General features: G+C 42.6%; 1 protein-coding gene across 7 annotated transcripts in view; it reads right to left on the bottom strand.

The window, feature by feature from the left end:
- Positions 1 to 20,056, bottom strand: part of RIPOR1 (RHO family interacting cell polarization regulator 1) — a 91,166-nt gene that overhangs the window by 40,001 nt on the left and 31,109 nt on the right. Inside the window, exon 1 of one of the 7 annotated variants that reach the window (XM_039327634.1) lies at positions 6,097 to 6,302. The exons of 2 other annotated variants lie outside the window; for them this stretch is intronic. In XM_039327634.1, coding sequence (XP_039183568.1) covers positions 6,097 to 6,115 — 19 coding nt within the window. In that variant the 5' untranslated portion in view covers positions 6,116 to 6,302. Of the gene's footprint in view, positions 1 to 6,096; positions 6,303 to 20,056 lie in introns of those variants that run through there. 4 more of the 7 variants (XM_039327630.1, XM_039327629.1, XM_039327636.1 and 1 more) reach the window with 4 other exon arrangements.

The following is a 20,056-nucleotide window of genomic DNA, read 5'->3' as shown; positions in this document are numbered from 1 at the left end:
GACTGCTTTCTTAACTATCGGGACAGAAACGGGACGCAGCTCACCCTGCTCCTTCAAACTGAGGCCCGAGAGACAATTAGTTGGAGGCAGCCAAAGGAGACAAAAAACAGGCGCTGCCAAAGAGCCAGCCTGGAGAACACAGATCTGAAACCAAAGTGAGGTTTCGGTTCTACCAGCCTGGCGGTTGTGGTCCAGAAGCAAACCGAGAGGCCATCAAAAGTGCTGCGTGTCCTTCCTTGCTTTCTTTCCAAATGCAACATCATAATGTTCATGATTTCCCTTTGCTGAGTTTGCCAGCAGAGTTCAAAAGCTCTGCAAGACTCCTCTCTGGATGCAAATTAAAGTTTAGGATCTGTCCTATGGAACGTCCAAGTGGCCTGGCATCCTTTAGGCCCATCAGAGTTGGTCAGCTATTAAGATCTTCTCTGCAAGGCTAACACCGAACATCTGGCAGGTACCAGCACCCCCAATTCTTGATGGGACTCTCTGCTGGTTGCCCGCCTTGACTTTCCACATCTCACCATGCCTAGCATTCCAAGTTAAGACCACAGAACTGAGGATCAAACAGTGTCAACAGGGAACACTGAAGAGATTTAGAAGATTGGCTAGACTTGACACGGCCATATTTTCTGAGGCCTCCCATGACAATTATCAGGCACTTCTGCAGAATAAGAGATCTATGAGAAAACACTGTTTGTTCCTTAATTCTGGAGTCAGCCCTGGCTCTACAGCAGGGGTTCTCAACCTTGGCAACTTTAAGATTTGTGGACTTCAACTCCCAGAATTCCTCAGCCAGCAAAGCTGGCTGAGGAATTCTGGGAGTTGAAGTCCACAAGTCTTAAAATTGCCAAGGTTGAGAACCCCTGCTTTACAGACCATTCTCTTAGGATTTCTACGTCTAGGGCTAAGTAGGACTTTCTTTAAGATAGTACCTTAGAAGTAGAATCCTCCTTCCAAAAAGGATCAACTTGTGGAACTGTCAATGGAGATTGTCAATCATCCAGGTCGTGGTGGTTCCAAAGGTGTTTTTCAAAACCAAGAAAGTCCAGTTGCCTTTTGAAAAGTACCTTTGGGATAACCAGCTTGTGCTTGCTGACCGCACTAGAATCACAACAGTCTGTACTGTCCCCAGCCAACAAGGATGATAAAAAAAATTGGAATTAATATAACTGGGTGGTGTCAATTGAGAAAGAGTTAATGCTGATTCTTAGAGAGAAATGGTCAAAAATCTGTTCCTTCCTACTACTGAACACATCCTGGAAAAATGTGTTGCTTGAAGAGTTAGGGTAGGTTCAAAGGCTATCTGAATTCTCACCCTTTCTCAAAAGAGAAAGAAGGAAGAGGATATCAAAAACCAACCGCAAGGACAATAGGGTTGAGAAGTCAATCCGACCTTGTTCATCCGACTGCAAATACTAATTTTATTGTTCCTCAGTCAATTCTGCCCGCCCATATGGCCAGCTAATTATCAGTGAAACCTATGCTTAAAGGCTCTGAAAACTTCCCAAGGTTAACTCCTACACAGAGAGCGGCCTTTTAACATCAGGCTGCACCAAGGCCGTTCAAATTATTAACTCTGTTGCACGGATGCCAAGCCCTCCTTAATGGGCTTAATTGCTTTGTGATGTTTTATTATACCACTTATAACATAATGTAAGCTCTCCCAACTCCAAAGGTGGGACAAAAAAGGAAAGAACACGCAGATCACCGAAGACACGTTTCCTTCTTCAACAAAGTTTAGATCGGGGCGTCCAAGCTTGGCCACTTTCTGGGGACTTCAAATCCCAGAATTCCCCAGCCAGCCCTGCCGGGGAATTGAAATCCACAGGTCTTAAAATTGCCAAGGTTGGACACCCCTTAGATGCTTCCGAGATTCTCGTCATAGCAGTTAAAAACCTGCCCTTCTTCTTTTCACGCATGACTTTTAGTGCAGCGTCTACTGTGGCCAGTGTCCAAGTCTGCAGTCATAGAAAAAAGTCATATAAACTCACAACTCTGGAATTAGCTAGTTAGAAAGAAAAAAAAAAAAAACCCAAAAAGAGACTTGCAGAACTGAGGCACCAACAGATGACTCCTGACACATCTCTCTAAAAATTTCATTCAATCCATTCCTCTTACTTCTTTTACCGCAAGACCAATAGCCGTTGATGCAGGGTTTATTCTCTTTAAAAAAACGTTGTACAGGTAGTCCTCGACTTAATAGCCACGGTTGAGCCAAAGGTTCCCTTGCTAAGCAAAGCAATGGCTATGTGAGCTGGGCCTCATTTTACAACCTGTTATGCCACCGTTGTTAAAGTGAACCATTTCGGCTGTTAAATGAATCACTGCAGTTGTTAAGTGAATCATGGGTCGCTTAGCAAATCTGGGTTTGTTCACTGCCTGTCGGAAAATGGCTTGGAAAGGTTACAAACGACGATCCCATGACTCCATAAATACAGGTGGGTCCTCGATGTACAACAGTGACCGTTCAAAGTTACAACAACTCTGAAAACGGTGACTGATCACCGTTTTTCACATGTACAACCATTGCACGCTTACCTCACCTTGGTCATCTGATCAAAATCTGGACGCTTGGCATGTTTGTGACAGTTGCCCTGTCCAGGGCTCATGTGATCCAGCCTTTGGGAGCTTCTGACAAGCAAAATCAACGGGGGAGCCACATTCATTTAACAACCATGTTGCTAACTCCACAACTACAATGATTCACTTAACAACTGTAGCAAGAAAGGTCGTAAAATGGGGCAAAACTCAGCTAAGAAATATTTCATTTAGCAACATACATTTTGGGCTCGACTGTGGTCATAAGCCGAAGATTCTCTGTACATGCTGGGGGCCAAGCACCGGAATTTGGATCACGTCCCCATGGGGCTGCTGGAGCAGTCGTTAAGTGTGAAAACTGGTCGTAAATCTGTTTTTTCAATGCTGCTGTAACTTCAGTCACTAAAGTAGTGGCTCTTAAGTCAAAGGCTCCCTGTATTACATGGGAGAGTAATGGGGAGAGAAGGAAAGTGCTTCTCTTTCTTTAAAAAACCACAGAGAAGTGAAATTTTATCCTGACCAGCCCTGATAAATATTAAAGACAATGGCTAGAATGGAAACTGAGGATGGATCTTCCTGGAAAACATCTTCACTGTCACACAAGACCAAGGCTTTGCTTGCTCATAACCCAAGTCAGAATTTGTTTGTTCAACGAGCCACTGTCATAGTCAGTTCTGCTGATGAAGAAAGCAATCATCACTTGTTTATCCAAACCCTGCCTTGTTTTTCTTCCCCTTCCTCTGCCAGTGAATTGGGTGGGACACAAAAACAAAACAAAACAAAAAACACAAGTCAGGGACATGACAATGATGCTGGGTTCAAACACGACATGCTTTGGATAAAATAAGTCTGGGTTGAGAAAAGAAGCCAAGAGTTCAAATTCTGGTGTGTATGGTTCAAAATAAACCATCCAACCTTAGATTGGGCATGCCTAACGCATTCTGACAAAAACAAATGGCCTTTTAGATGCAGCTTAGCCCTGCACATGAACTACAGCGACATCTCGACTTACAATCGTTGCTTTACCGGCTGTTTGAAGTCACAACAGCACTGCGAAAAGTGACTTACGACCAGTTTTCTCACACTTACGACCGTTGCAGCATTCCTACGGTCCTGTGATCCAAATTCAAGTGCTTGGCAAACGGAATGTATTTATGATGGTTGCACCTTCCCCGGATCGTGTGATCGCGATTTGCGACCTTCCCAGCTGATTTCTGACAAGCAAAGACAACGCGGGAAGCTGGCTTTGCTTAATGACCATGAGATTCGTTTAACGGCTGTGACAAAAAAGCTTGTAAAGTGGGGCACGACTCCATTAACTGCCTTGCTTAGCAACGAAAATGTTGGGCTCACTTAGGGTTGTGAGTCAAGGGCTACCTGTAAATCTATTTCTTGCCCTTCTTCTACTTCAGGGGTGTCAAACTCAATTTCATTGAGGGCCGCATCAGCATTGCGGTTGCCCTTGGGGGGACGTGTGGGTGTGGCCTACTGGGTGGGCGTGGATGGAGTGGGTGTGGCCAGCTCTACATCATTCGCATCAAGGGTGCCTGTGCGGGCCTGGGCAGGAGTGGGACAGTTCTGAGGGTCTCTGGCAGAAGCGGGTGGGACCAGGGCAGAGCCCATCAAGCTGGATATGTGAAGTAGGCGAGGGCCATTTGCTGGCCACTTCCAGGCGATGGTGCATTTCTTCATTCTTCACAAAGGGTGACACCTCCCCAGCATGCACCCAGGGGATGGGGCCGACGCGGCAGGGGATGGTTCCTCGCTGTTTCCAGACGGCCTTGTGGAGCAAAGACTGAATGCGTTTCAGCATAGATGGCCACCACAAAATTGTACATTGGCTCCCGGCCGGCCTGGGCCAGGGCCAAGGCAGCGGGGGCCGTTCCCTCACTGTTTCCAGGATGGCTTCATGGGCCGCATGAAACCACTTCACAGGCCACATCCGGGCCCCGGGCCTTGTGTTTGACATGTCTGTTCTACTTCTTCTACCTTCTACCTGCCCAAGCAAACATATTGTGTGTAGTAACGACCCCTTTTTACTGTTCATCGGTCTCAGCTAGTCGGTCAAGCACTTTTGGCAAGCTGATCTGGTCCCGCCCAACTGGAGTGGCACTGCGCTAGTATCACCAGAACTCCCACGACGCTTCAAAGCAGCCCAACTAAGTATTATGTAGGGATCCTAGCAAGGGCCAAAGAATAGACACAACAGAGCTGGCACCGAAAGGATCCTGTCTTGAAAAGCACAGCCATCTCGTGGCATCTTGGAGATCAACAGCTCCACTGCGGGAGAAGCTTCGGTGCCAAGGATTTTTGCCACGTGGCCCTGAGCTTTTGGCTTGACCCCCCCTAGAAAAATGTTGGGGTGCATAATCAGCAATGTAAAAATCTGTCTGACAACGCCAAAAGAGACAGATGCATCCCACTGGGTAGCATCCCATAACCAACGCCTCTATAATACCCTCAGGGTCAAAATCTTACCATCCTTCATTTTATGAACCCAAAGTAATAATAATAATAATTGATTCGATTTGAATGCCATCCAATTCTCAACAATTCTTTCCTACCCCCTTCTTTCAATTATGGGGCAATTTATAGAGGCACAGATTTACAACGATAAACACACGCCACTAAGTGCAACACAAATTTAATGCACCAGCCTTCCACGAAAGGCCACATTTTATAACTGCCAATATTTATGAATTTATTTAATTTATTCATCGCCCTTCTTGTGACAACTCTGGCAGGCTTACTGCAGCATTAAAACATTTAAATCCTAACTAAAAAAAAAAAGGTTAAATTCATGGCAACTGGACCAAAGTTTGTTAATCTGAGACCTTTCATTGCTCATCCGAGTAACTTCTTCAGTCAAAATAAAAAAATTTAGCTAGGCAGAGTGAGAGAATCGTTGAAATGTACCAACTCTTGCCACACCAACTGTATGGGTCTCTCCCCAAAATGTATTGCAATTCGTCAATGAAGACTTAATCATCCAGGCCAAAAGTATTTAAACAGATTAAAATCATAGCAACTACAACGAAGTTTGTTAACGTTGAGCTGTTTCGTTACTCGTGCAAGTAAATTCTTCGGTCAAAATAAAATGTAAACGCTAACAAATAAATATCTCTAAAACCATAAAAATGGAGAATTTTTCAGCAAGAGATGATTTCCTCGCTGAACCTTGTTTAATTCTTCAGCCCTCCTGGGTTAAGCCGGTCCGAACGAATCTGCCAACTTAACACTAAGGGCCTGTCAATCTCTTGGAGCGGAGTCATCTACATTATATTACCACTGGGAATCAATGCCATTAGCCAAAACCTACCGGTCCCATTCTGTAAATCTGATATAGCAATAGCAACAGCATTCAGACTTTACATAGGTTGCTGCTCAGCGGTTCCCCTTTTCCATCTCCATTGCAAAGATGCACTGAAACAAGAACCCACAAATTGCAGGATTCCACGGCTACAAGAATGCAACCTTGGATTCCTCAAGCTCAACCCCATTTGGGATCTGGAGATGGGAAAGCAAAACCCCACCTTTTTAAGGAGCAACCCTTATTACCTTTGTACTTCCCTCTCATCCTGAAGCTGGGGCTTAGTCCATTGTCCTGAATTGAAGAGGAGTGGTCTGTCCCTCAAGGATCAAATGCCGGATGCCACAGCTTCTCTGCATAGTCCCCACTAACTGCAGCAGAGAGAAGTTCTGGCTGGCCAGCCCAACAGTTTGTCTCCTCCCCGTCTTTCCTGACCTCACCAAAGTTCCTGCTGCTCCCATGGTGAGTCAAAAGCCACACAGCCGTGGAGGAAGCCAGAAGAAAGGGAAAATGGAATAAGATTTCCCAGGAAGGGTTGATTTTTTTCCCCCATCGCCTTCTCCTTAAGAGATCTAAGGTCTCAATGTAAGAGCCACGTGTGGTTCAGAACATGGATCAAAAGCATTTCTCCTCCTTTTTCCTGCATCGTTTTGAAGGATATGAGTCTGTTATCTATTTTTTGAAAAGTTCTAAAAATGAGAAGATAAAGCCACGGGTCTCAACGTGGTCTATATTTAATTATGAGCATATGGATTGAATGAATTTTATACAGTGCTGTAATCAGTAGTTCATATATGGGTCTTTCCCCCCCCCCCCGCTAATTAGTTTTTATCCCTTTCTTGTCATGAATGAATTTTATACAGTACTGTAATCAGTAGTTCATATATGGGTCTTTTTCCCCCTGTTAATTAGTTTTTTCCCTTTCTTGTCATGTTTACTTTACTTTAGTTACCATAATGTATCTCTTTCCTTCCTTCCTTCCTTCCTTCCTTCCTTCCTTCCTTCCTTCCTTCCTTCCTTCCTTCCGCTCTGTATAATTACTATGTTCCTTTATTTTTCCTGTTGGTGCTGTAGTTGTTTTGTTTTTTCCTATTATTTTTTTTTAATATAAAGATTGACAACCCAGTGGTTTTTCCATTTATATATGGGTATAATTTCCAGATATCCAACTAGATTTAATGCACTGACCCTGCGTGCAGCTGGATGAGATCCAGATGTGGAAGAGACCACATCTCCTGTTGGTCTCCCAAGTAAGATAATTTTAATCCTCTTACTTGGAGGCCAATAGGCTCAGGGTTTTGCTTAAGGTGACCACATGCAAAGGAGGGGAAATTGGCTTTTTAATAGACACAGAAAAGCGAGACTTTGTTTTTGTTTTCTTTAATCAACCCAGCTTATTTTATAGGGGTGAGAAAACCACTTATGAAAAATATCTGCTTCTGTTCACCATTAAAAATCAAGAAATACTGTCCTTAATGGATTCCAGTCAACAGCTCTGCTTCTTTCAAGTAAAACTTCTTATCAAAGTCATTAATACTGATACTAACCAGGAAGCGGAACAACTAATAATATTCTCCACTTTAGGGATGGGCACAATCCAGCAGTGAATCCCAGCCTCTTTCTCTTAATAAATGAAATTTCCAATTCTGCTTTCGTTAACTGGGAGAAGCAAATCTTCCCTGGGAATGGCACCAGAGACAACCCAAGATGCTCCCAAAAGTCAAACCAGAGTCTTCTCAAACCCACCATGCTCCATTTTGCTGAACACAACCCTACATCTCCTCCCCATTTCATCAGAGGGACAGATATTGAATTGAAACGATGCTTCAGTTCACTTTAGAGAAAGCCAACAGGTCAAGGGGGAAGAACAGGAAATCACATTTTCTATTGTTATGAAGGGACAAAAGGAAACACAATTTAAAATGTTGCTTTTAGGAGGCAATGATAACTTTACCAGGTGGCTAATCCTTACTGGAAGACCTCTTCTGTCAAGTTGCCAAATCCTTCCAAGACATCCTCAAAAAAAGGAAAAACTACCTTTCTTTGGGAGAAAAAATGGCATTAGGGACAATTCTACTCGGAGGTCTCCTTGCCCATTTTCTGTGTAAAGGTAGAGTTGAGTAGTCCTGGCAGTGCTCCAGGTGTCCCCAATTCCTGCCATAAAATGCCACCCCTATTCTTTGCACACAGAAATCAAGGTCAACAATGAAAGACACCAGATTTAAAATTCTTACAGATGAGTATTGCTTCACTGAAAGGGGCACAATTGGGTTACAAAGAGAATTGGGATGGGAAGTTCTTGCTGCTAAGCAATACAGTCATAAAGCACAACATCAAGTGCCTGCAATCCTAGCAGTCCCTGTTACCCTTGTAACCTGAGGACCACACAGATCATTAAGTGAGGACCTCAAGTGACATGGGAAAGGGTGAGAGTTCCAAGAAAACAGGATGGTGGGCAAAAGCTACAAGTGAGAGCTACAAGTGAGGACACTATGGGAAGTGAACGGGAGAGAGAAAAAGTGGTGGAAACAGGAACAGCTTGTGACTTCCTGCTGGCTTCCCCAGTGACTTTACTCATGGGAAGCCAGCAGAGAAAGCCACAAATGGTTATCACGTGGCCAGGGAACACTGCAACTGTTGTAAATGCAAGCACATTACCAACCACCTGAGCTGTGATCATGTAACCATGGGGATACGACAATAGCTGCAACTTAGGATGGCTTAGGACAGGGGTAGGCAATCTTGGCCCCTTCATGACTCGTGGACTTCAACTCCCAGAATTCCTGAGCCAGCATGGGGGAAACTTTGGCCCCTTCATGATTTGTGGACTTCAACTCCCAGAATTCCTGAGCCAGCATGGCTCAGCTTGGAAACCTCTCTCTTTCCTTTCAGCATGGCTGGCTCAGGAATTCTGGGAGTTGAAGTCCACGAGTCATAAAAGAGCCAAGGTTGCCTACCCCTGGCTTAGGACCAGTTATAGATCTTCCTCATTCGACACCGCTGTAACTTCAAACCGTCCCTGTAACCGCAGGACTGCCTGTAAAGTGCCATTCTGCAATTAGGATGGACATTTAAAGATCAACAAAACGACCCTCTGTCTACCACGGTCATGTGCTCCAACTGTAGATACAGGATGGATGGATAGACAGATGGATAGCTAGAAGATAAACATGCATCCTTTTCAGACAGGGGAAAAAAAAAACCTGCTGAAGTATAAAGACAGCCACAAAATGAACATCCAGAACCAGATGGCCAACCACAAATCCTTGGGGGGGGGGGGTGGGGGGAGGGAGAGAGAGGTAATTAGTATTTATCTCATAATATCTACATCAGTCCTGGAATTGATCTAGGGCATTTCTCCCATTCTCTGATGCTTTGGAGACTTTCTCTTTAGGAGTGAGATCCCAGAGACACAATTTTAAACCGCAATACAACCTGGGCAGCAATTCTACCAGCTTGCAAACACAAACGGGCCAGTCAGCACACCTTCCTTGAAGCTCCAAAGATTATTTCTCCCATGATAGAAGCCAGAAGAAAACAAAGCTTGTTCCTTCTAATTTGCAATCCATGCTACCTTAAACACACACACACACACACACACACACACAGGCACACACCCCAAACAGATAGCTGAGTCGGCCCACCCTAACTTCCCGCAAACCTGATAGTCTGGAATCTTGTGGGCTGCCAACCGAGGGCTACACCTTTTTGCTAAAAGGTTAGCATTAAGTCAAAAGCCGTCTCTTCTCAGAAGTCTCCCCTAACCAGAGGTTGGGTGGCATAGCACTGTCTGGAGACAGGCAATTCAACTCAAGCCCAACGCAATGTGGATTTGCCGAAATGCTTGAAGGCAGAGGAACGATAAGGACGCCCATTTTCTCTTCCTGGCTCATAGTGCCATCTAAAGGTCACAGTTTTTCACCATTTTTAGGGCCAATTAAAAAGTCATCTGCTCCAGCCTGGTGCTCACCAGACTGCTTGATGTCAACTCCCATCATTAATCAACTAGATGGCCGGGAAATATGGGGGATGAAGTCCAAGATATCTGGAGAACATCTGGCAAGAGAAAGCCAGAACTGAAACATTTGGAGAGCAATTTCTGAGTTATTTAGGTTGCGACTTAAAGAAAACAAGAAAAAAAGATCTGAGATGGTCAGACCTAAAAATATATTGCTAGGCTCACAAACAATGAAAACAAAAGACTCCTAATGAAGTTGTATTATTGTTGACCCAATGCATGTCAGAAAACAAGAAAAACAGAGTCTTAAATATGCAGTAGGTTATAAAATATATTATGCATATATTCTGCATCACTTGTATGGTATTGATAGTGTGTGTGTGTGTGTGTGTGTGTGTGTTTATCACATCTAATTTTCTTTCTTTAAATATTCAGTTTTTTCTTGCTAAATATTCATAGACTTCCTTCATGTGTACAATTTTTCTAGTTAAATCGAGTAGCCTTTAAATTTAAATTACACTAGTTCTCCGATTTAAAAAACAAAAACAAAAAGTGTTTTCATTATCTTACATAGGTAATGATTCAATAAAAAGAAATCCTTTGGGATTACACATCAACCAATACCAGCAATACTAAGAGGTCCCATGTGATTCTTCTTTATAATTCCAGGAATATTATTGTGTTTATTATATGTTTATTTACCCACAAGTCAGAAGGTGCAGCAATTTTTAAGACTGAGCAAGCTTCCTATAGATAACAAAAATTGCGTACATTTGTGGTCCACAACAGCTGCTTCTTTCCATACTTTTTACTTTGAGAGTTTAGCTGGAGCTGTTTGAACAAATACAAGATTCCTGTACCATGGTGGTATACTTCAACTTCAGCAACTTTAAGATATGTGAACTTCAACTTCCCAGCATGGGAATTACGGGAACTGAAATCCACACATCCTAAAGTTGCTGAAATTGAAAACCACCACTACAGAAAACTTTTTCTTTCATTTTGTTATGAAGCCATGATAACATGAGCCGTGGTGGCGCAGTGGTTAGAATGCAGTATTGCAGGCAAAACTCTGTCCACAGAGTTCTGACTGGCTCAAGATTGACTCAGCCGTCCATCCTTCTGAGGTTGGTAAAATGAGGATCAAGATTGTTGGGGACAATAGACTGACTCTATAAACCACTGTAAAGCAGTATATAAGTCTAAGCGCTATTGCTAAGCACACTTTTCCCAGTCAAAAGGTTGCCCTGTGCTTTGAGCAGATGAGGCAAGGGAAAGCTAAAATTAAATGTCAGTTTGATTTCAACTGAATTAAATATAATTACTATGGCTGCTTCTCCAATTGCCTACATAGAGTTTTCTTCTTTGGCAGTACTCTGAGTAGAAATATGGCCACAATTTGGGAGTCCAAATACAGAGTCCTTGGTGCTCTCTGATCTTGGTTGTCTGCTTGCAGATGTTTCATTACGCAACTAGGTAACTTCAGTGATACTGATCCTGGATATATTCAATGCACAAGGCAGAGAACCCCAAAAATTAAGCAAAACCCCAAATTCGTAGCAGACACTAAGGAAACAAATAAGGCTGCTCCAAGGACAATGCTGTTCTCCCGCTGCTTCCAAAAAATTATTTGTTAGATTGATAGCCTGTCTTTCTTTCAGAAGTTCGGGTAATATACTTAGCATCCCCTTCTCCAACTGTCACCCAACCTTGTGAGGTGGACTGAACTCAAAGGCCCACAACCATAAAACAGGTGTTCATGGTTGAGAATGGACATGAACTTGATTCTTCCCCCATCTTATTCTACAGACTTAACCCCTAGTTCTCAAACCACAAGCTAAGAAAACTCGGACTCTTTAAGGTCAACATAAAGTAGGCGGACAATCTGATACTGATACAATGGCAAAATGTGTTCTCCATTCTCTTTTGCTACAGCAATCATTCCAAACATGGAAATTACACTTAGCTGGTATGATCAGAACCTATCTATGTGTTCCATAAGCAACATCAAAAACACAACATCCCTTTCGCATTTCCTGAGCGCACTGCAAAGCAGTTTTACTTGTAACATTTTTCCAGTGCTAACAAAGAGTTCCACCACCAGGCTGTATGTAGATGCAACTATTTGATGCACAGCATGCAATGTCCCAGTGGTTCAGGACGCAAGTCGTAATTCCATAATTTCAAACTTCTAAGTGTGGACTTCTAATTGCCTGGTGACATGTCGAGGTCACAGGGATTTCGAAATGCAAACTGCAGTCATCCCCAATTTTTGAAGCCACCCTCTCTCCCTCTTCACATGGGCACAAAAGTGCGCTGCTGAAATGTAGCTAATTTGCAGCCAACTTTCTTAAGGAGCCTGGGGGGGGGGGTTGCAAATAACAGGCTGGGAAGCTGCGTGGGATGCTCACTCCCAGTTCTGCAGAGATGATTAGCACCCATGATAGAAAGACTAGTTTATGTAAATAATGATGCAACACAACATGTGAAAGCCTTAATGGGGCTGGTTTGGTTTTAGCTTCAACCTGGGTGAACGTTTGACATTCTGGTATGTTAAGTCACTATTTAGGAATTATGGCTTGGTATGCTGTACAAATCCAGCTGACAGTGATTTGTTCAACAGAGCAGAGTTGATCATCATATAATTAGAAATCCAGCCAATTTGTGGGTTCATCTACAAAACGTGCCTTAGGAAACCACTGGTTAATTCCATATGGGCAGTTTGTCACCTAATGTAGGTGCTGTAACTCACACCTAGCCATCATAATAAGCCCTTTTCTTTTCTCCAGTTACTGCAGGTGGCAGCATCTGCCTGAACTTGGCTGAGTTCAAACCAAGTTAAGCAGAACCGGATTTGATTAGTACCTGCAGGGGAAATCAGTAAAACACCCCACATCTAGAAAATCAGGATAATTACAGTAAAAACAGCAAGCTATTTTAGTCCTGCTATCAAGAATATTACTGTAACATCCATGTCTAGATGCCATCCATATCCAGGAGTTACATTTATAGGTAATCCCCCAGAAATCGTGGGCGCTCCAACACTGGAGATTTTCAAGAGGAAACTAGACATTCATCTCTCTGTGACGGTATAGGACAGGTTCTCCTGCTTGAGCAGGGGGCTGGACTAGAAGACCTCCAAGATCCCGTCCAGCTCTATTCTATTCTATTCTATTTCTGTTTCTATTTCTATTTCTGTTCTATTCTATTTCTATTTCTATTTCTGTTCTATTCTGTCCCCATTTTCATATTCTGTTCTGTTCTGTTCTATTCTATTCCATTCTATTCTATTCTATTCCTATTTCTGTTCTATTCTGTCCCCATTTTCATATTCTATTCTATTCCATTCCATTCCACATTCTATTCTAATTTCTATTTTAATTTCTATTCTATTTTATTCTAGTCTAGTCTAGTCTAGTCTAGTCTATTTCTATTCTATTCCATTCCATTCTATATTCTATTCTATATTCTATTCTAATTTTTATTCTATTCTATTCTGTTCTATTCTAGACTAGACTAGACTAGACTAGACTAGTTTAGTCTATTTATATTCTACTCTATTCTATTCCTCGACTTACATTTCATTTAGTGACCATTCAAAGATACAATGGCAGTGAAAAAAGTGACTTGTGATCGTTTTTCACACTTATGACCGGGGCAGCATCCCCATGGTCATGTGATCAAAATTCAGATGCTTGCCAACTGACTCATGTTTATGACGGTTGCAGTGTCCTGGGGTCACGTGATCCTCTTCTGACAAGCAATGTCAAGGGGGAAGCCACATTCACTTCACAACCGTGTTACTAGCTTAACAACTGCAGCGTTTCACTTAACAACTGTTCAGTGAAAGGCCGTAAAATGGGGCAAAACTCACTTAGCAACAGGAATTTTGGGTTCAATTGTGGTCATAAGTCGAGGACTACCCGTTATATTTGGTTTTGATGTAGAGCGATAGGAATAAAACGTGCATAAATAAAAACCAGACCAGGTTCTATGTTCCCCCTTTATAAGTTCTCTCCATGTCTGCTTATAATCTGGTTGCTTCCAGATCCGAAGAAGCCCATGGAAAAAAAACCCCTCTGATATACTCTCAGAGCAAAGCTTCAAAGCAGCTTCTGACACACGAGCAGCTGCAGGAGAGAGAACAGATTGCAGCTTTTGCAAATCCCTCTTTTCCTCCCATCTCATCAAAACTTGTGGGGGTGGAGAAAGGGAAGAAGAACAGGAGATTTTTCCAAGAAAACGAATGGTGCATAATTTATTTTAAGTGCTAGCTGTGGACCTTGCCTTGGAGGAGCTGCTAATTAGCGATCTACTCCTATATTTATTCTGAGTGGAATGGCCCAGAACTCTCACCCGTGAAATTCTACCCAGAAAACACAATTTCATTTGAAATAGGGGGCAGAATTTTTCCTCTAGGGTGGAAGGGCCACGAAGCTGCAAAAAAAAAGGTTAATGGGTTCAAATTGGCTTCCTTCCTTCCTTCCTATTAACTCCCCCCCCCCCGCCACCAAGATGGCTTTAAGAGGACAGTAGCATTCGTTGCGCCTTCTAGCCACACACACAGACACACACACAACTTGTTGAAAAGCACGTTCTCTGAATGCTGAATACTTTAAAGGTAGTCCTCCATTTACAATCACAAAAGAGCTCAAAATTTCTATTGCTAAGTGAGACACTTGCTAAATGAATTTTGCCCCATTTCGCAAACTGTTCTGCCACAGTTGTGAAGTGAATCACTGAAGTTGTTAAGTTAGTAACACGGTTGTGAAGTGAATCTGGATTCCCCACGGACTTTGCTGATCGGAAGGTTGGAAAAGCTGATCACGTGAGCCCGGGACACTGCAACCGTCGTAAATATGAGTCGGTTGCCAAGCATTTTGATCATGTGACCGTGGGGATGCTGCAATGGCCGTAAGTGTGAAAAAGCGGTCATAAGTCACTTTTTTTCAATGTCAGGGTAAAAGTTCAAATCATCACTAAATGAATCGTTGTTAAGTCAGGGACTACCTGTAGCTTCATTGGAGACCTCTAATGTGAATAAAGAATGCTGTTTTTCTCTCTCTCTCTCTCAAGCAAAATAAGGGAGACTGGAACACATTCCCAGCTTCTATTCTAAGACTCTGCTGGAAGACAATTGTGCATATGACAAAAAAAAAAAAAAAAAAAAACCCAGTCAAAAATAGAAGCAACCTGTACAGGAACTTACAGCAAGATTTGTTTGGTATGGCTTAGGATTCTGAGAATCCAGCTATTACAGTTGTCAGCCATGCTTTGTAGAATAGCATGAATCCAGCACCACAGTTTGCCTAAGAATGAGTCAGCCAAATGGACAAAGCCAGCAAGAAAAAAAAATCAATTTACTGTGATTAACTGACCAGGTTAGGATCTATTTTGTTTTCTCTAGAGCTGAAGTAACAACATAAAAAAGAATTACTGTAAGCCACTGCTATTGTTGTCAGAAATAGGGTGCTTTTATGTCTGCAAGAACAGCATACAACTGCACAAAAACTCAGGGGCACACTAGGGAAAGCTTATAACTGAGTGTCTTGCATGTTCTCATTCACGTTTAAGAAGAATATCACAACCAGATAGAGAAAATAGGTTGACTCCCTCTTCTTTGTGGCAGCCCCTCAAATATTGGAACACTGCTATAATGACACCCCTAGTCCTTCTTTTCAGCATCTGCTTTGCATACAGAGGATCCAAGAATTCAGTCCCATGCCTAAAATGTAAGATCTTCTACCTCTTGTTTGCTTTGCAATGTCTTCCCTCCATAGGAGAAACTGGGATATTTAACCAAGGTTAAAGCTGCCTGAACAGGCTGTTCAGTGAATGCAGTTGCTAAGTGTGTGACTGACCCAGTGAGCATATTGTGAGAACAGGCTTAGTGGCTGAGTGGAGACTAAAATCCGGGTGACCTAAGATTCATTGGGTTGATTTTGTGCAATCAGAAGTGAGTATCAACTTCTAGTGACCCAATAGATAGATTTTCTCCAAGAAAGTCTTCCCCAAGCTGCCCTTTTAGATTGTCCTCCTCTTTCCTTTGATCTTTCCTAGGTTTAGCAAGAACTCTTGATTTATACTGTGATCCATTTGTTCTGTTTTCTTGACTGTCCTTGATATTTTTAGTGCCATGCTCATTGAGTTACTCTACGTCTGATGAACAATCTTGCAGTGTAAATGAGACTGCATATCTTGATACGTAGTATGAGACTGGAAGAAAGTCAGAAGCTGAAATAATAGGGTTTTGCCTGGACCGTTTAGTAAAATGGAATATTGCCCTACTTTATGGAACTGCTGTAAGAATTACTGACGTGTACATTGAACGTCTCCTGTTCTTAATCTTCAGCAGCTTGTGCGGATCTGTCTCGGAGCTTAACAACTCTTTCCATTTTAGGATCATTTGTCTAATGACAATCCATTTGGCTGCTCCTCTGAATGTGTGGATTCTGGAGGTCTTTTCTCCCCCTCCTTTGGGGTGTACAGATCAGAACTACTCATGATGTGCGAATTAAATGAATACTCTGTTAGCCATCAGCGAAAAGCGTAACATTATTAGGAGCAGTGTGGATGCATCTATGCCCTGTATTCTCTGACACTGAAGACTCTTGCAATAGTCCAGGGAGGCTGAAATCAAAAAGATTTTGCCTGGATGGGATGGCCTTACCAGCATAAAATGAGAAAGCAATAGAGATAGGGATAGGGAGTGGCGGGACGGCTTGGAAATTCTGCTTTTCCCCATTCTCCAAAGCACCTGAAGGACAGACAAGAAGCAATGGATGGAAACTGATCAAGGAGAGATTCAACCTAGAAATAAGGAGAAATTTCCTGACTGTGAGAACAATCAACCAATGGAACAGAAGTTGCCTTCAGAAGTTGCGGGTGTTCCATCACTGGAGGCTTTTAAGAAAAGACAGGACAGCCACTTGTCAGGAATGGTATAGGGCAGGGGTCTTCAAACTTGGTCCTTTGATGACTTGCAGACTTCAACTCCCAGAATTCCTCAGCCAGCGTGCCTGGGAGTTGAAGTCCACAAGTCATAAAAGGGCCAAGTTTGGAGACCCTTGGTATAGGGTCTCCTGCTTGACCAAGGGGTTGGGTTAGATGACCTCCAAGATTCCTTCCAACTCTTGTTATTCTGTTACTCGCCCAGAAGCACACTAAGCCTCTTCTTTCCTGACTAGCTTCCTGGAGTCCAAAAGCAGTCAGTTCCAATTCTGGAACGGCTTCCCAAGAGCGCTGCCACAATTATATCACCTCATTAGGCTGTCAATTGGTGGAATCTGCGTGGCTCTTCTGTATAATCAACCGTGGTGGTATTGTCTGGTATTGAAAGCTCAAGATCTGACTGCGGTCTAATTATCCTCAAACCTCCCATTAAAAGAGTGGGGGGGGGGAGGAGAGAAGAAGAAAAAGAACTCAGATTCAAAGAATATTTCAAATCAGCCTTTGCAAAAAGCCAGAAGTAAAATAGATGGCAACTTCCATAAAACACAAGATAGTTACACCCATGCAGCGCGATTCCCTGTTAAACTGCGGCCTCCCCACATTGACTTAAACGTCTGTTGATGCCACAAGCAACAGCTAATAAAATCTGCAGTGTCTCCTTGTTTCTGCATTATTTCAATTGGCAAAGTTATCCAACAAACTTAAAATATTGAGGCACTTCTCGGTGTAATCCTGTGTCAATAATTGTACCAAACCCTTAAGGCTGAATTTCCCGTGAACCATGTAAATAAAGTTCATACAGAAACAAAAGCAAAGGGCTTCCCTTTTTTTTATCCAAAAGCAGTGGAAAGTTGTTCCATGCAATGTAACAAAAGTAACAAAATAAAACAAAAAAACAGCCATCAGGGAGCCTTAGAATGGCTCTGTTGACCTGAAAACTTTCCAGAAAGGGTGAGAATGTTTTGCAGACCATACCGCGAGAAAGGAGGCCTCTTGTTGGAACAGCCTTCCTGTTATATGCTACCTTTCTGCTTGCAGGGTGAGTTTTGTTTATTTAAATCATGAAGAATTGCAGAAGCCACCATATACAACGTGATAACAGTATAAATCAGTGCATGGTTATGACTCCAGTAAGAAAGAAACAAGAGTTTCCTGCATCGTTTCCCTTTTAGGGTTTGCATTTATTCTGACAAGCTTCCATTGACTTACGCTCACAATTGGGACCAGGATTTCCTTGCTAATTCTACAACCTTTTTTGGCCCCAGTTAAGTGAATCGTTGTTAAATGAATCACATAGCTGTTCCTCAAATCTGTCCTCCCCCACTGACTTTGCTTATCAGAAGGTCGCAAAAGCGGATCCCGTGATCCTGTGACATTGCGACGGTCATAAATATGAATCCGTTGCCAAGCATCTGAATTTTGATCACATGATCATGGGGTGGGCTGCTGCAAAAGGTCGTAACTCTGAAAAATGGTCATAAGTCACTTTTTTCAGTGCTGCTGTTACTCTGAACGGTCACTAAATGAACTTTTTCAGATGAGGACTACCTTTATAAGACAAAAAACAGAGAAAACATCTTCCTGGGTGAGAAAACGAGCACGGGATCAAGGCAATCAATGCGTTTAGTAAAGGAATAGTACTATTTCGCTGAAGGAGTTGCATTCGTAGGACATTTGCTTTCCTCTTTCTCCCCCCCTCCCCCCGATCTATCTTCATCAAAAGCCAGATAAACCCTTCCAATGATTATGAAAGACAAGACAGAACACGAATACTTCGAAATCTGGGACAAATTTTACCGTTGGTATGAATTAAGGAGAACTGCTCGGACTTCAAGTTAATGGCAGAATTAAAAGATATATATAACTGTACATATAATTGTATATATAATTGTATTGAATAGAAGGATGAGCCTTATATAAAGGTTAAGAACGATGTATTAAGTTTTTATACCATGAGAAACAAACCGTTAGAAAAATTCATTCTGGAATGTCATGTTTGTCCATTTTTGTTTTAATTGTATTATGAATAAAAAAATTTTTTAAAAAAAGAATAAAAGCCAGATAAACCAACCAACAACATTTGTCATTTCTTTAAGAGATCCATTGGGCTAACCCGTTTACCTTCTCCAACAAGTCCCATTTTGTAACCAGCCTAAAAGGCAAAGCCATCCCTCAGGAGCAAATTTTTAGGAGCAGGAAACAGAAATTTGTTCAGACAAACCAACTTTCAACTTCCTCCACAGCTGTCTTCTTGGCAGGCAGAGACTGGAGGAGGGGGGGAAGAAATGAGCCCTGCGAACAAAGCGTGGCCTATTATTTTAATTCCCACAAATCAGAGACTGCAAAAAGCGAAGAAAAAGTGGAACTAAGCCCATGGGCCAGGCTGCAATTAGAAATGCTGGCCCTCCCTTTCAATCAGATGGGGAGGCTCCGTCCTCAATGGCCTCACTGTATCTTTTACACTGCCAGCTAAACTGAGATGCAGTTTTATTTAATTGGTTCATTATCAACTATTTCAGCCTTGCTCATGGGGTAATTCAGATACGTGCGGACCTCAGTTCCCAGAATTCCGAACCAGCCTGGCCGTGGCCAGATTTTTGGAAGTTGAAGTCCACCCTGTTGGGGGATCCCCAGGCTGGGGAAAGCTAGAATAAAGTTACACAGTCAACGAAGTCGCTCAGGAAGCTTGTGCGGGTAATCCTCGACTTACAACAGTTTGTTTCGTGACTGTTCAAAGTTACAACAGCCCTGAAACTTAGGACCATTTTTCACACAGCCTCCCTATGGTCATGTGATCAACATTCAGGCGCGTGGCAACTGACTCCTATTTATGACGGCGGCGGTGTCCCAGGCTCATGTGATCTGGCTTCCTCACTGACTTTGCTTATCAGAAGATATCAAAAGGTGATATATATGTATGTATGTATGTATGTATGTATATATTTGTTTTCTGAGGTTTTCGCATGTGTTTGCATGTAGGTCTTTGGTTATTTGGGTTTTCTCCCACGTAAAATTGGAAGTGTCTTGGCGTTTTGACGAAGCCTCATTCGTCATCTTCAGGCTGGTGTTTTCGGCTTCGTGCTTCTAGGATCTACGATCACACATTGCTCCTAGAAGCATGAAGCCGAAAACATATATAAACCCAGCACATTAAGACAAGTTTCAATACCGGCAAGCAAATTATCTATAACATCCCAAGAACCCATCTCATTTTTCCTCCTATCCAAAGACCTGTGGCAAGAAATTATTTTTTGAAGGCTATATTTGGAAGCATGTGATAAGGATGGTAAATGCAGCAG

The sequence above is a fragment of the Crotalus tigris genome, unplaced genomic scaffold, assembly GCF_016545835.1.
Source record: "Crotalus tigris isolate CLP2741 ecotype Arizona unplaced genomic scaffold, ASM1654583v1 scf7180000024362.2655971311:6658466, whole genome shotgun sequence".
In the NCBI taxonomy this organism is placed as follows: domain Eukaryota; kingdom Metazoa; phylum Chordata; class Lepidosauria; order Squamata; family Viperidae; genus Crotalus; species Crotalus tigris.
Note: the sequence above shows the minus strand (reverse complement) of the source record. Positions and strands in the feature narration are given on the sequence as shown.